Source organism: Xiphias gladius, chromosome 24, assembly GCF_016859285.1.
Source record: "Xiphias gladius isolate SHS-SW01 ecotype Sanya breed wild chromosome 24, ASM1685928v1, whole genome shotgun sequence".
Lineage (NCBI taxonomy): Eukaryota > Metazoa > Chordata > Actinopteri > Istiophoriformes > Xiphiidae > Xiphias > Xiphias gladius.
In genome coordinates, this window is record NC_053423.1 from 18,293,773 (window position 1) to 18,307,989 (window position 14,217).

Sequence of the window (14,217 nt, forward strand, 5' to 3'; positions counted from 1 at the left end):
TAACTAACCCTTCTCGTGCCACGTTCCCCTCACTCTGCAGCCCCTAGCAACCCCCACTGCTCCATCTATTCACACACACACACACACACACACACCCACAACACTCTGGTAAACCAAACACAGGCCCACTCTCGGGAGTCCACGGACGTTATCGACCAAAATAGACCTGACACACTGAAAGCTATTTTTAGAGTCAAAACTGACTCCACTTTTAGACCTTTTCAAGAAAACAAGCGTCACTACTTTCAAAGGGAATAAGAAGAGCAGCCTTTAAGTCTAAGTGTGTGATTGTCTCATGTACTTACCGCTGATGTCTAAGAGCACTGATGTTTTTTTTTTTACCTGGTATCAATCTCTATTTTTAAAATCTCTATCACCACTTTCAGCGGTGGAAAGAAACTGGAAAGAAACTGTACTTAGTATAGTTTTGAAGTACTTGTACTTTACTTGTGTATTCCCCATTTTATTTCTACTTTACAATTCTTCTCCGCTGCATTTCAGCAGCAAATATGGTACTTTTTGTATTTGAAAACTTTTTCACTAGTTGCTTTGCAGACTCTGGGGGATTCACAAGCTACCCATCAGGATATGAAGTACTACAACAACACAGCATACATTGTTCTGAGATGGGCCATTCTGCATAATCCCTACTTTTACTTTTGGTACTTTGAGTATATTTGATGCTAAGGCTTACTTTTTACAGTACTTTACTTTTACCTAAGTGAAATGAAATCAAAATGATATAAAACTGGCAGTTTTTTGCTGCTGTGGAAGGGCAAAGTGTGCCAGCCGCTGAGCTGCAGTGCAGTATGCACAATAGCGGGCACAATCACCGTGTATTAAATCTAACGACACACCGCGTTATGCATCGCAGATATTTCAGGGTTCAAGCCAAAGACTTGCAGACAGGCGCTCCTCCACAATGCCTGAACAACAGGGCCACCCAAACAATCCGATAAAGAGATAAATGAGGAATATTTTTGGTCTTTGAATTAATTGACATGCTGGCGTTTTTCTTCCTTCTGAGGACTTCATTTAAAAAAACAAAAACCTGTCTTTGAAAAGTACATAAATATTACTTTCCTTCCCCCCGTCATAGTGTTTGACTGTTTAGTGGGACTCGGCAACACGCGCTGCAGGTGGCTCCTTGTTGCCGCCCTGTGGTACATTTACAGAAAAGTAGTTTTGAAACAACAATTACTTCGGAGCTGCAGAGAGTGGACCGATCGTTTTCAGATTTCTTCATCGCCTTCATGACACGCGGCCTGCTCAGTATGTGTAGTGACACGTACACACTTGTTGGGATATGTGTAATGTTAGACTTTTTTTTTTTTTTATCCATTGCGATAATTTTTTTTTTTTTTTTTTTTTGCCGGAAAAGAGTCCAAGTGAATTGCTGTCTCTAGTCACCGTGATCAAACATTATGAAATCATGAGTAAGGCTTCAAGGGAAATCAACTATCGACTAAAATCAGCCTAAGGGTTTAGGGTGGTGACATGAAACAGCTAGAAAAATGTCCCAAGGCCAGGGTCGAACAACATACACCAGAGTTAAGAGGAAAAAATTCCACTCTATAGCAAATGATGAAGGATCTATCCCCAGAGGGTGATGGGTTCTTCCCCCGGCCCATGCCCCATCCCTCCACCAAAGTCTTTAGTCTGCAAATCGGTTCAGTGGGGTTTTTTTGTTTTTCTTTTTTTTGCGTAAATCCTGCTGACAAACAAACAGTCAGGGCTGACCACATCACCTCCCCGGCGGCTGTAACGGTACCAAAGAGGATTTAAACGAAGGTGCGAAACTCAACCAGGCCCGGAGAGGAGTCAGAGATGAATGACCACGTGATAACACGATGGGAAGGAGCGCACGGCACTGTGTTTGATTGTATAATCACCCGGTGCCGGCTGCTCAATGGAGGTGGGCGGGGCCCCGAGTCGGTTTGGTGGCGGTGGTGGCTCGCGCGGCTGCGGGACACGACGCCCCGCCCGCCGATTATGATTCGCACTGCGCACTCAATCAGCTAATTGGGCAAAAGTAAATGTCAGTTGTGGCGGCGGCACTGCCCTCGGTCGACCTTTGAAATCACCCAGTGGTCCGCGGGCCCCGACAGGTGCGTCGCCTTCACCAGCCCATTTTGTCGAGGTGTTTAGTCCTCCGAAGTCCAAAAAAACCACCGCATCCTCTCTTTTTTTTTTTTGGATCCCCGCGGGCAGCCACCTTCCCCTCTCATCGCCCCGCTCCGAGGCGCTTGCAAGCGGCCAAGCGTTTGCACACGGTGCAAGCGGAGTTTGGTCACAAGGCTGCGTCAGATATTGAGCTGTTTGCGCCCTGGTTTTTTGGTTTGAGAGGCACCGCAGCGGCTGTCGAGGCACTTTTCGAGTGGAGACAACGAGACCTATAGAAGACCATAACAAGAAATGATTAGACTGACTTTCTCAAAATTAATTTCAAGTTAAGTTAGATTATTATTATTTTTTTTTTTTTAAGCGTGATTTTGTTTAAGTCTGGGAAGTTTTTCGGCTTTGAGGAATTCCTTGACGTGCGATATTCTCCAGGACGCCAGTCATGTCCACAAATGAGGATCCGGAGAGAGTTCCCCTGGTGACAGATGTGAGGAGCATTTACACCCCAGTGGGAAGGTAAACTCTTGCATTTACGCCAAATACCGAATCAAACTGGAACAGAAGAGCATGTAAACTGTGTGTGTGTGTGTTTTTTTTTTTGCAATATGTTATTTAGAAATTATTGTCCTGTTTTATACCCTAAATTCATGACACAGTGTCACATGTAGAGTTCGCGGAACTTGCCATCCATCGCGAGGAGAACTGACCGCGTCCGTTGGCCGTGGTTGTGCCTTGCAGCGGGCGAAGCGTCTTTGCTCACGTTCCCTCGTTTGCGAACCGCTGGATTTCCACACGGAGACTTGCTGGTCTGGGGGGTCCGGTGGGATTAGCAGTGCGCAAAACGTGCACACAAACCAGCTCAATTTTTTTTTTTTTTTTTTGGGGGGGGGGTGTTGTCACCTAATTTGTCATTTGTTAAATAAATAACTCAGCCATTTTCTGGACAAAACGGAACGACAAACGCTGTCTGTGGTGCTCAGTGAATGACTCGTGGTCCTCGCCGGTATTTACTTTCCATCCTAAGTGGTCACGGTCCCATAGAGAGAGAGAGAGAGACCCCCCCCCCCCGGGTTTCTACGCTAAGTGAGGCTTTTTCAAAGGGTCGCCTGCTGCCTCCTCTTCAGCTGATCACAAAGCCTGGGTCTTGTTGGTCATGTGGGTGAATATTACACTCATCACACAGCTGACCATCTCATCTGGACTGACCTCGCTTTATAAGCATTTTGACTGGCACTTGAAGATTTAAAAGCTCCTCGGTGCCTTTTAAACACCTAAAATAGACCAATTTCTAGTTAATTTCCTTCCTCCAAAATTTCTACCACTTTATAACAGGGATTTGAAATCAAACTTTTAAAATCCACCCTAGAAGTTTTTACTTGCAGCTACACTGTGTCTGGCAGCCGGCAGATTGACACTGTAAACGCAGCAAAAAGAGCTGTAGTGTAAAAAGGCGACGGACATTTGAGTTAAAAATACCTTTACCTGGACAAATATAAAGTGAAGTAGAATTAATAGTTATCGCCAACAAATTTGACACTTGATAAACTCATTTATCAGGCACAAACGCCAGACATTTGCTGGTCCTACCCCCTCTTATGTGAAGGTTTGCTGCTTCTCCCAGTTTTACATCACTGTTAATTGAATATCTCTGGGTTTCGGATTGTGGGTGGGACACAACAAGTACTTGGAACCTTTTACGCTCTGGGACATGGGATTGATTTGGGGATTTTAAAATACTTTTTTTTTTTTTTTTTTACCTCTTCAAAGGTCAAAGCTTAGCAGTTAATAGAGCGAAGAAATAACTGGTTAAATGATAACAAAATAATTCCTTGAAGCACTGAGGAAGTCTTTAAAGAGTCAGTTCTGGAAGATATTGGCGGGGGGGGACTGTTACCTGTCACTTCACTGACTTTGTTCTGATTTTAACGTTCATCCAGGGTCCCCAACCAGGAGGCATTGCAGACAGACGCTAACGGTGCCATCAAACATTGCCATGACAATAGCCGTGCTCAGAAGGATCGCGAGCGAGAGAGGAAAGTCGCCAGGAAGAGGCTGTATGTGGTCTCTGTCATCTGCCTGGTTTTCATGATTGGTGAAATCCTTGGTGAGTCATTTCTGCTTCTTTTATTCCTCAAATCCTCTCTGTGCTTCTCTTATTTTCTTTTTCATGTATTCATACCCAGTACTTTTTCCCTTACGAGATCCCTGACCCACTCAGTCTGTAACACCTGATGATTGGTGGATTCGGTATTGACTAGTTTATTTTTTGATCAGATACTTATCTGGTCTATAAAGCCCACTCATCATTTATTTACTCATTCACAATAGTGTGTATCTCTTTGTCACTGCTTCCCTCACTCCGGGCCCTTCCTCTTTTCACTTCTTCTGCTTCTCTTCTCTTTGCTTCACCCTCCACTTCCTTTTCTTTTGTATTTTTTCCTCTCCTCTCACTTAGCTCTGCTCAATCACCCATTCTCTCAAGCCTTCTCGTGGCTCATCCCCTCTTTGAGCTTTTTCCCATTCCATCTTTATCACTTATTATTTTCGGCAGTTTAATTTTTTTTGGTTTTTCTTCCCAATCTCCACGCAAGCGTAAATGTAGCGTTTCCGAAATAAAGCGATGTAATGTTCAAACAACAGTGCTGTCTCTCTCTTCCTGCAGGTGGGTATTATGCGGGCAGCCTGGCGGTGATGACAGACGCTGCCCACCTGCTGGTGGACTTCACCAGCTTCATCATCAGCCTGTTATCCCTCTGGCTCTCCTCCAGGCCTGCCACGCAGAAGCTCAGCTATGGCTGGCACCGTGCAGGTGCATCATCGACAATATTTATGTATCAGACAGTAGCTGCTGTCAGATTTTTAAAGCTGCGCTCGAAAATAATTTACCTGCGATACTTAACTCAGCAACGTTATATTTTAACTGATCTTGTTGTGGTTTTATTATGCAGTCTTTGTTGGTTAAATTCGTTTTGTGATTTAGGACTTTTGCTTTTTTTTCTGACATTTTGGGACATGCAGAGAGATGAGCAGATTGATACGACTCCAGTGTCTGTCCATTTTAAATATAAGGTTTCAGCCAGCTGCTTGTTATCTTAGCTTAGCATGACATAATGACTGCAAGAAGGGAGAAACGGCTAACCTGGCTCTGCCCAACAATCCTGTGACAAAACCTGCCTGCTGCCAGCACCTCCTAAAGCTCACTAATCAACATGTGATGCCTTGTTTTTGTTTAATTTGTTCAAAAAAACCGAAGTGTAAAAACAATAATTTGTCGTTTCAAGGGGTGATTATCATGTGCCGGACTATTTCTTACTGTCAGAGGTCAACTTTTGGCAAGAACAAAAATAAGCATATTTCCCAAGTGTTGAACTATTCCTTTAAAGATGTATGTCTTTACTTTCTCTAGCTACATGTTTTGCTAAATCCAAGTTTGAAAGTTGTTATTGAAGGAGAACAGCTTTAAAGAGATTGTTAATTGAGTATATTCAAACCAAATTTGGTGACATTCGTTTGTTTTGTTTTTTTCCCTTTAGACAAGGTAAACGAACGGGAAAGTTAACATATGTTCACTCTTTTGTGTGCTAATTTAAGTGTTTTGTGTACAGAATAATTATGCCCAATCTGCCACAAGTTTGCCAGAACATCTGTGAAATGTTAGTTTAGTCTGATAATTAGTGTTTGAACCAATAATTAGACTACCTCTTCACTCGAATTTGGTGTGTGTGTGTCATGCTATGTAACTGTGTATTGAGTTTAAAGCAGTTTTCAGTTGCTTCTTTGTGTCATTTGGTGTTTTTGCAAAGTTCTGTTGCGTAGATCAGCTTGGAGTCAGTGTTTGACCCCAGCTCTTGTCGTATTTCCCCCTGATTGATTTTCTCTCCTCACTCTCCTCGTCTCTTCACCCGCGCAGAGATCCTGGGTGCGCTGCTGTCGGTCTTCACCATCTGGCTGGTAACAGGAGTGTTGGTCTACCTGGCTGTGGAGCGCCTCATCAGCAATGACTACGTCATCGAGGGCAATATCATGCTCATTACCTCTGGTTGTGCCGTGCTGGCCAATATTGTGTGAGTAAAATACACGTTCGGTTCTCATTTATACAGCTTATAATCAGTGAACATTGCATCTCTGAATATTTACGATTCAATTAAAGCCAACACAGAGAGGAGGGAACATACTGAATCCAGTTTCACGGTCTAGGACGGTGTAGGATGTTGTCAAACGCCTCTGATGTCAGAGCTGAATAGTTTCATACTTTTTTAAAGTACTTTGTTAACTCTCTCAACAGCATGGCCCTCACCCTTCACCAGTCCGGCCACGGCCACAGTCACGGCGGGCTCAGCTCCCACGGTCACGGTCACAGTCACAGTCACAAGAAAGGAAAAGGATACAGTCAGAACTCAAACCACGCTCACTCAAATGATGACCATGTAGATGTGGAGCACAAAGGGGCAAACTGCGGTATGTTTCTAGTGTACAAATAATTATTTTGTCATTTAGTTACTTTCTTCTCAAATATGATCACTGTTGGCCATGAAACAATTAACTGTTCAATCCCCCATGCACACTGTTCTCTACTATTATTGAATATGCACTGTGGGGTCTTAACAATCCCTTATAATGACATTATAATGGAACATATAATGATTTATAATCCAGTGTATAATAAGCTTTACTGCCCTGTTACTTTTTCTGTCAGGACCGAGGGCTCAGCAGGCCAATGCCAGTGTGCGAGCGGCCTTTGTCCACGTGGTGGGAGATCTTCTCCAGAGCCTCAGCGTGCTTGTCAGCGCCATCATTATCTTCTTCAAGGTAATGAGTCTCTGTGTGTGTATGTGTGTTTTGTGTGTGTGTGTGTGTGTGTGTGTGTGTGTGTGTGTGTGTGTACACACGGCGTGGAAAGGCTAAGAAAGTGAAAAAAACCCATGAGGGGGAGGTGAGGAGTAGAAATTACAGTAGGTGTGAAATGCACGAAAGTCAAGTCAAGAAGCTATATTGTGGTATCGGTCAGAATTGGATTTTTGTCTTGTTGAAAATTGTTTGTAATGAAGATTATTTTAGAAATTACTTCAGTATACAGTAATCGCTTACGTGGTTGAAGCACTTTTGCTACAGAGTGCAAAAAAGCAGTCTACGGCATTGTTTAGCAAGGACATGGTGGGGGCAAGATAATCAAATCAATCAACTGAAAAAAAAATCTAGTTTCTTATTGTTCCAGGCAATTTTCTTCCCAATTAAATAACAACATTTTTTTTCATTAGTCCGTGTGCACAAATTGTCTTTCCCAACTGAAGTGAAAAATTGCCAAATTAATTACCAACTTTGTAATGTGATCCTTCAATTTAATAAAATAAGTAAATTAAAGCTGTAATAAGCAATTTTATTTAATAAATATCCGGATAATGTGATGTATCTCATTGTTTGATTATCAAATAATAAAACTGACTAATAAGGGATAAAAAGAAGAACACAACTATATTTCCAATAATCAGTGTTATTTTGATTGTTTTTTTGTTTTTTTTTTGTTTTGTTTTGTTTTGTTTTTTTTCACAACTGTTGTTGCGAGGGTACTGCAGCATCTAGTGCATCAGCTCCCATTTATTAATTACCGAAGTATTTTTAGATTCCAGCACTTGGTATTGTCAGTGCTTAAAAACCCACTCACCCTTGAGGAATGTCGAACAACATAAGGCTGTGGCTGTTTGCAGCAGGAGAAATGGTGCCGCATTTTTGGTCCACATGCTGTTTTGTTGCTTGGTGTGTGTCCGCAGAAGGCTCGGTGATTACAGTGCGCTCCACATCCTCTCCCAGGGCAGTCATTTCTGCAAAGTATTGAGCTTCTCTTACAGCACATAAGAAATACTGAATTCACCGCTACGGTCCTTTTTTCCTTAATATTTTACAGCTACTCTAGTCCCCTTCTTCTGAGTAACCATTGTTGATGGGGAAAAAAAGAGAAAATACTGAGCTCAATCCACCTGACTTTAACTTTTCTTAACAGTTGCAAAGCAGAAAGGATGTACGTGACGCAATGTATATTTTTCAGGATACGGTGTTTGCACAATAGACTGAATCATCTCCTTTTATCAAGATCAAAAGAAATTAAAATTATTTTTACACTGATAAGCATTTCTGATAATATATAACACTCATTTTCTGCATTTTTTTGTTTGTTTGTTTTTCCAGCCACAATATAAGATGGCTGACCCCATCTGCACCTTCCTGTTCTCCATATTTGTCTTATGTACCACCTTCGCCATCATGAGAGACATCCTCATTGTCCTGATGGAAGGTGAGTTTCTTTCCTAATCAAACACTCCAAAACAATAACTAGGTTTCCATCGAAATGCAACGCAGATTTTAACTGAAGTGAGAAATTCTGCAAAGGAAAATACAAATGAATGCACGTTTCCATCCACTACCATAATGTGAATATATTGTGTGAATAATAGGAGTTAGTTCGTCGGTTCGTTGGGTAATCAAAACACTGCAGAAGAAGAAGGCGCAACAAGATGACGAATCAAAAGAACACCGTCGAACCTGAAATGGTGAAAAGCAATGTAGAATAATATGAGGAACATTACAGCCTCCTCATCGCTCCAAACAGATCTGATGTCTTTGACTGCCGCCATTTTTTGTCTCCTCAGTGGACGTTAAGTCACATGCTCCATGTACGTCATGATTTATTCTGTCGCATTTTGCTTTTTATCAGTACACCAACTTTTCTACTTTTGTCAAGCGTAAAAACTTTCTTGCCTTATTTTTCAAGATTTATCTAAATTCAATTTTTTCCAGTAAGTTGTTTTTTTTTTTTTTTTTTGTTTTTTTTTTGTTTTTTTTTGTGCGAATTTGAAAATACGCATAAAAACAGTTGGATGAAAACCCACCTAATGTTAACATATGTACTTAGAGGAGTAGATCTCTGTCTTCTGCTCTCTGACTCCATAATCATTTCCTCACAGTCATATTTACTACTACTGTCTCTTTGTCTTTTCCGTCTGTGACTCAGGCACTCCGGCAGGGGTGAGGTACATTGAGGTGCGGGATCGTCTGCTAACAGTGAAGGGGGTCACAGCGGTCCACAACCTTCACATCTGGGCCCTCACCATGAACCAGACTGTACTGTCTGCACACGTAGCCATAGGTGAGAAGAAACTGCCATGTGAAACCATGAGCTGTCTGCACAGTATTTAAAAAGTAAAATATGATTTAAATTGGTGCCACTTGTTAACCTTGCATCATGGATGAGTCAAACAGTCACTTGCCATATCAACTCTGGTTTTACCAAAATATACCACCCCCCCTTTGGTTAACATTAATATGAACTTGCAAGAGCTTCTCTGACACTCATTTCAGCCTAGAAAACAGTCGCAGAGTTGAGCTTTTTTTGTCCATATGTTAAAATCCACATATACAGTTCATAGCAATTGACTTGAAGCTCCAATCATCAATATTCCTTCCCTCAGGGTAGAAGTTTTGGCTTTTTACGAAATGGCAGACGGAAAAAAGTTGGGAACTAGCTGCGGAAACTGGAATATCTAGCTAACGTTAGCTAAATACCCAAATATTTTTCCCAGGAGTTGATTGTGACAAAAAAAATTGAAGCTAATGTTGCTCTGTGTCCGCTGCATGCCTAAATAAATAAGCAAGGATTTGCTACCACATTTTCAAAAATGGCTTGTTTAGATCTGTGTGTCCGTTAGCTTGCTATACTCCCAATAAAGGCCATTCCCCTGTAACGCATTAGCAAGCTAACGTTTGTGAGGTAATTCGGCTCAAAGCATGACAGCAGTCTTGACAGCTGAGGCCGACAAAGTACAGCTGAAGATGGGGCACAGTTTCGATGAAAGTTGTGCCAAGTCTTGCATTGTGATTGCAATTATAATGTTGAGCCTGAAGAACTACAATGGCCACTTCACAGAGAATACTCTTCTGATTTTGGTTACAACACAGCCTTTCCTATGGCATCACCCTTTATTTTATTTCTTGTAGACTAATAACAGCAAGTAGTGCTTGACTTCTCCAGGGAAACATGGAGTGCTGAAACAGTTTTGAAGGCCCATAAATACACGGCAACACTAATTCCCCCTATTTAGAATTTATAAACAGTATTTAAACATTTAATGAATAGTTTGTAACACACTGTGATGTACGGGTCAACTATAACACCTTCTGTGGATACCCATAAGTGGAAGTTGTACAAACAGATAATGAATGACAACATAGTAAAAATATGAAATATGCCCTCATAGTGACAGGTACGATTGTTGAAAAATATATTCATAAACACTTGAAATGTCCTTGTATCTGCTTACAAGTACATTATAATGTGTTATTAACACTTTATTAAATGTTTATATGCTGCTCATGAATTCTAAATGGGGGGACTTAAAGCGTCAACTATACACATAAGGCGACTAAATAATTGTTTATTGCCGTTACCGTCTTCCTCTCTTCTTCACAGATGAGTCAGTGGATGCTCAGACTGTCCTAAGGGAAATGACACAGGCTTGTTTCTCCTATAACTTCCACTCCGTTACGATTCAAATGGAGAGACAGGCCGACCTGAAGCCCGGATGCACCCTGTGTGAGGACCCCAAGATGTAGGAACCTGCCTCCATCAAAATCTGAACACAGCAGAATAGAAAGGCCAAGCTATGAATCTTAGCTGCTGTACCCAGCGATGGTGACAGTATTCAGTTATTTTTGCACTGCCCATTGACCCTGTGGTCTTATGTTTTACTGTGACATTAATGCCAGACTCACAGGACTCAGCCCTATAGTAAGTGCCTTTTTTTGTTGACATTCGTAAAAGAAATGCTGATATTGAAATAACAATGAGTATGTGTCTTTAATGAAAGGCAAGCTGGCTCAGGATCTAAATGATTTTAGGGGAAAAGCTCTCTTCCTCATCCTGCTTTAAAGTGTAAAACTTTAATATTCACAAGTTGTCTTTTGCTTTTTTAAAGTTTAATCATGTTAAAATAGAGATCACTTTGCACCGCAAAAGAAAGTGTTCATCTTTTCTGAACCTTTACATTTTTTATGATTGAGTTTCTCAAGTAACTGCTAATTTATACCTCCTATACGTTATTCTAAACATACATCTTAACTACTGTGTTTGTTTACCCTCTGACCTTATGTGACACATCTAGGACGGTGGTAAAGTACTGTTTGTTTGAGACTTGACGTACTGTATCATTTCAAGATTCTGGATACAGCCACAACCATTTACACGAAGTCTGATACTTGTAAATATAGACAAATGAATATTTCTATGCATTGACTATTTCACCACCAACCTGAGAAGTACTCTATGTGGAAAGCATCAAATATATTCAAATACATGATCAAGACACCTTTCAAATGCCTTTGTACAGTTGTAAGGTAAAGCTGATATTAATTATTCAATAAAATATCCCTTTTTCAAATACTCTAGTCTTAAGAGTCTTGTTTTCAAAGTCTGATTTACAATGTCATAAAACCCTTTGTGACAAAGCACTGTGTCCGTTTAACCCCTTACTGCCCACACAGCTCCTCTGTTGCTGGGCAACAAAAACGGATCCATTGTCTTCAGGGGCATGTTGATCCCAGTCAATAGTCCCCCTCCTCGACCTTGAGCCGGTTTGTGAGTACCAGGGGTCTCTGACATGTTAACGACACTGAAGTGTTTACGGCTCGTTTGGGTGTGACCTTGGTTTGCTCCGCTGTTTCCTGCAACGAGGGCCATGGGTGTCCTGAGCTACGGTAGCATGGTCAAGGGCGTCATTAATAACAGCTGACACCTAGCTGGCTGATGCCCTCTTACTGTACTGTCTTTTATTTTGAAAATACCTACATTTAAGGCACACATTTTTAATCATACCACATGAAGATTTCTGCATTCACGAATAAATGGCTTTTTTTTTTTCAAAATTATTAACTCCACATTACAGAGTTCTCTAAGTTTCCTTAAGCAGCAGAAAGTTGTTGAAGGCATCTTATTCCACACTTGTGTGAGTCAGACAGTATCACACATATACAGCATAATATCTGTAATAGTTTGGTCCAACGATCCATTGAAGTTGTATGAAATTTAAAGTGAACAGAAAATTCAAACCAAGGACTTCATAATTTTTGTATGGCTGCACCAGTCCGTCAACTTGAAGTTGCTCAAGATGCCTTGTGCATCATATTTGGTGGCGCTGGGAACTTTGGGATATCCACTACAATTTAAAATAGTTCGGTGGGTATGAACAATGATTAGCTGCACAGCATGAGCTTGTGATCCACTAGTTGGCTGCTGCTTCTAAAGGTGTTTTAATCATACTGTAGCAGCTGCATGTAAAATGTACAAAAAGGTGAGTTAACGTGGTAGACTGCATAAAGAGGGATTTATGACAATGTCCAAGTAGGAGCCTCTAATGAACGAAGCACTTGTGTATCATGAATTTGACAGACAGAGCTGAGACAGATTCATGCTTTCATTTTTGTCTTGTCTCGTGCTTTGCAGGTGGTCCAGTGTACAGCTTCTAAATTAACTCTTTAACTCTTACTGCCAACATTAGAGATCTACTGCAGCCCTATGTCAAAGTGGACCATGCTTTTGGGGTTGTGGTTTATGAACTGATTTATGAAGCAGCTCAAGGCCCACGTTTTTAGACTTGCCTCTGTGTAATTTCAGTTCGTTTCTGTATTACAGTTAAAATATTTCATAGTTGTCTATGGTGGCTGAATACCAGCGCAAGTGAGAATTTCATTGTGGAGTGCAACCGTTCTCTGTGCATATGACAATAAAGATTTGAATGGAATTGAATGTCTGTTGCTCTACTCCCCCTTAATGGATTAGAAAAAAAATAACAGAAACACACACACAATAATTACAAACTCAACTAGAATCTTAACAAACAAAAAACTACTCTCATATCCAATGATGGTGCCTGGTAATATAATGTACATTTATATTTTACAGAGATATATGTGTATACACAGGTATGAAATGATACAATAACACAAGGTCTAAAAAGAATACTACAGAGATTAATACTGAGAGATTACGTGGTAACGGTGGCTGCTGACTGGTGGACTTCTTTACTTCCTGCACACATGCACTCTTACAGTACACAAGCACACCCACCCGTATGCTCACACCCACACCTATACACTGTACTCCTGTGCCCCATACCTTCCACTATACTAATCTCATTCTTGGGTCTAGAGACTTTCTGATTGAGAAATTGGCTGTGAGTGGTTGAATGGACTTCACATGCTGCTGCCTTCAGAGCAGACCATTGTACTCCCCTTGCTCTCTATCTGAACTTAGCCCTGGAGGGACCAGATCAGTGCATATTTAATTAAAGCATGAGTAATGCACTAGGTGGCTAGATAATCCGTTTTAGTCCTGATACCCCCTAAGCTAATAATTATTACATGGTTTGTGTTTCCTCACAAGGGTATTCTGTCTGTCTTCCCTTCAGTTTTTTTTGTTATCTTTTGCTCCTTCTTCAACTTGTGGTTTTTATTCTCTGCTTTTCTTTCTCCGTTGACTGCCACTCCATCCTCCCCTCCACCCCACCACTTCCCCCCTCCGTCTCACTCTTGCCGTCTCATGTTCAAGGTTCAAGCCCTTGCAGCTTTGATGAGGTGATGCATTGCTATGAACGTGCTGTCAGTTTCAAGGTAATCTGTGTTGCCTGATGTTTCTTTTATGCTAGAGGCCTCAATTACACGCAACAACACAGGACATACAGCCCGCTGCATGAGACACACAGGTAATGAGATACTCCGCTGCCTATTTTTTCAATATTTAACTTGAATCTTCGTCCTGCTGCTTTCCAGTAAGTTTTGTGACTGTGTAACCTAATAAAGTTGGGCAAAGTAAAAATGATAAGATTTCTGTTTGCACTGCCTTGTGATGAATGAGGGTCATTGATATTTACAAGAATGTTTTGTCTCAATAAGGTTAGATTACATTAACATGGAAAAGCAATTTAAAATCAATGCATTTTCCATCAGCTCGCCTTAATGCGATCAATACATTCTGTTGTTTCTCTGTTCACTTTGATCATCGATGACAAATGGACTCTCAAGTAGGTAAGGGCCTCTAGGCAGCTGCCTTTG

At 41.2% G+C, this 14,217-nt stretch overlaps 1 protein-coding gene across 1 annotated transcript; it reads left to right on the plus strand.

Annotated features, from left to right (window-relative positions):
- The first annotated feature begins 1,985 nt into the window (after nt 1-1,985).
- On the plus strand, nt 1,986-11,551 carry slc30a8 (solute carrier family 30 member 8). Its single transcript, XM_040122405.1, has 9 exons — nt 1,986-2,637; nt 4,059-4,225; nt 4,784-4,930; nt 6,032-6,185; nt 6,407-6,579; nt 6,818-6,930; nt 8,305-8,410; nt 9,128-9,262; nt 10,583-11,551. Exons 1-9 carry the CDS (start codon nt 2,564-2,566, stop codon nt 10,723-10,725), a joined length of 1,212 nt encoding a protein of 403 aa, XP_039978339.1. The 5' UTR covers nt 1,986-2,563; the 3' UTR covers nt 10,726-11,551.
- The last annotated feature ends 2,666 nt before the right edge of the window (nt 11,552-14,217 follow it).

Coding starts and splice junctions, on each gene's coding strand:
- slc30a8 (XM_040122405.1), top strand. CDS start 2,564: ATGTCCACAAATGAGGATCCGGAGAGAGTTCCCCTGGTGACAGATGTG. Junction 4,931..6,031: donor CTATGGCTGGCACCGTGCAG/GTGCATCATCGA, acceptor TCACCCGCGCAG/AGATCCTGGGTGCGCTGCTG. Junction 6,580..6,817: donor GCACAAAGGGGCAAACTGCG/GTATGTTTCTAG, acceptor TTTTTCTGTCAG/GACCGAGGGCTCAGCAGGCC.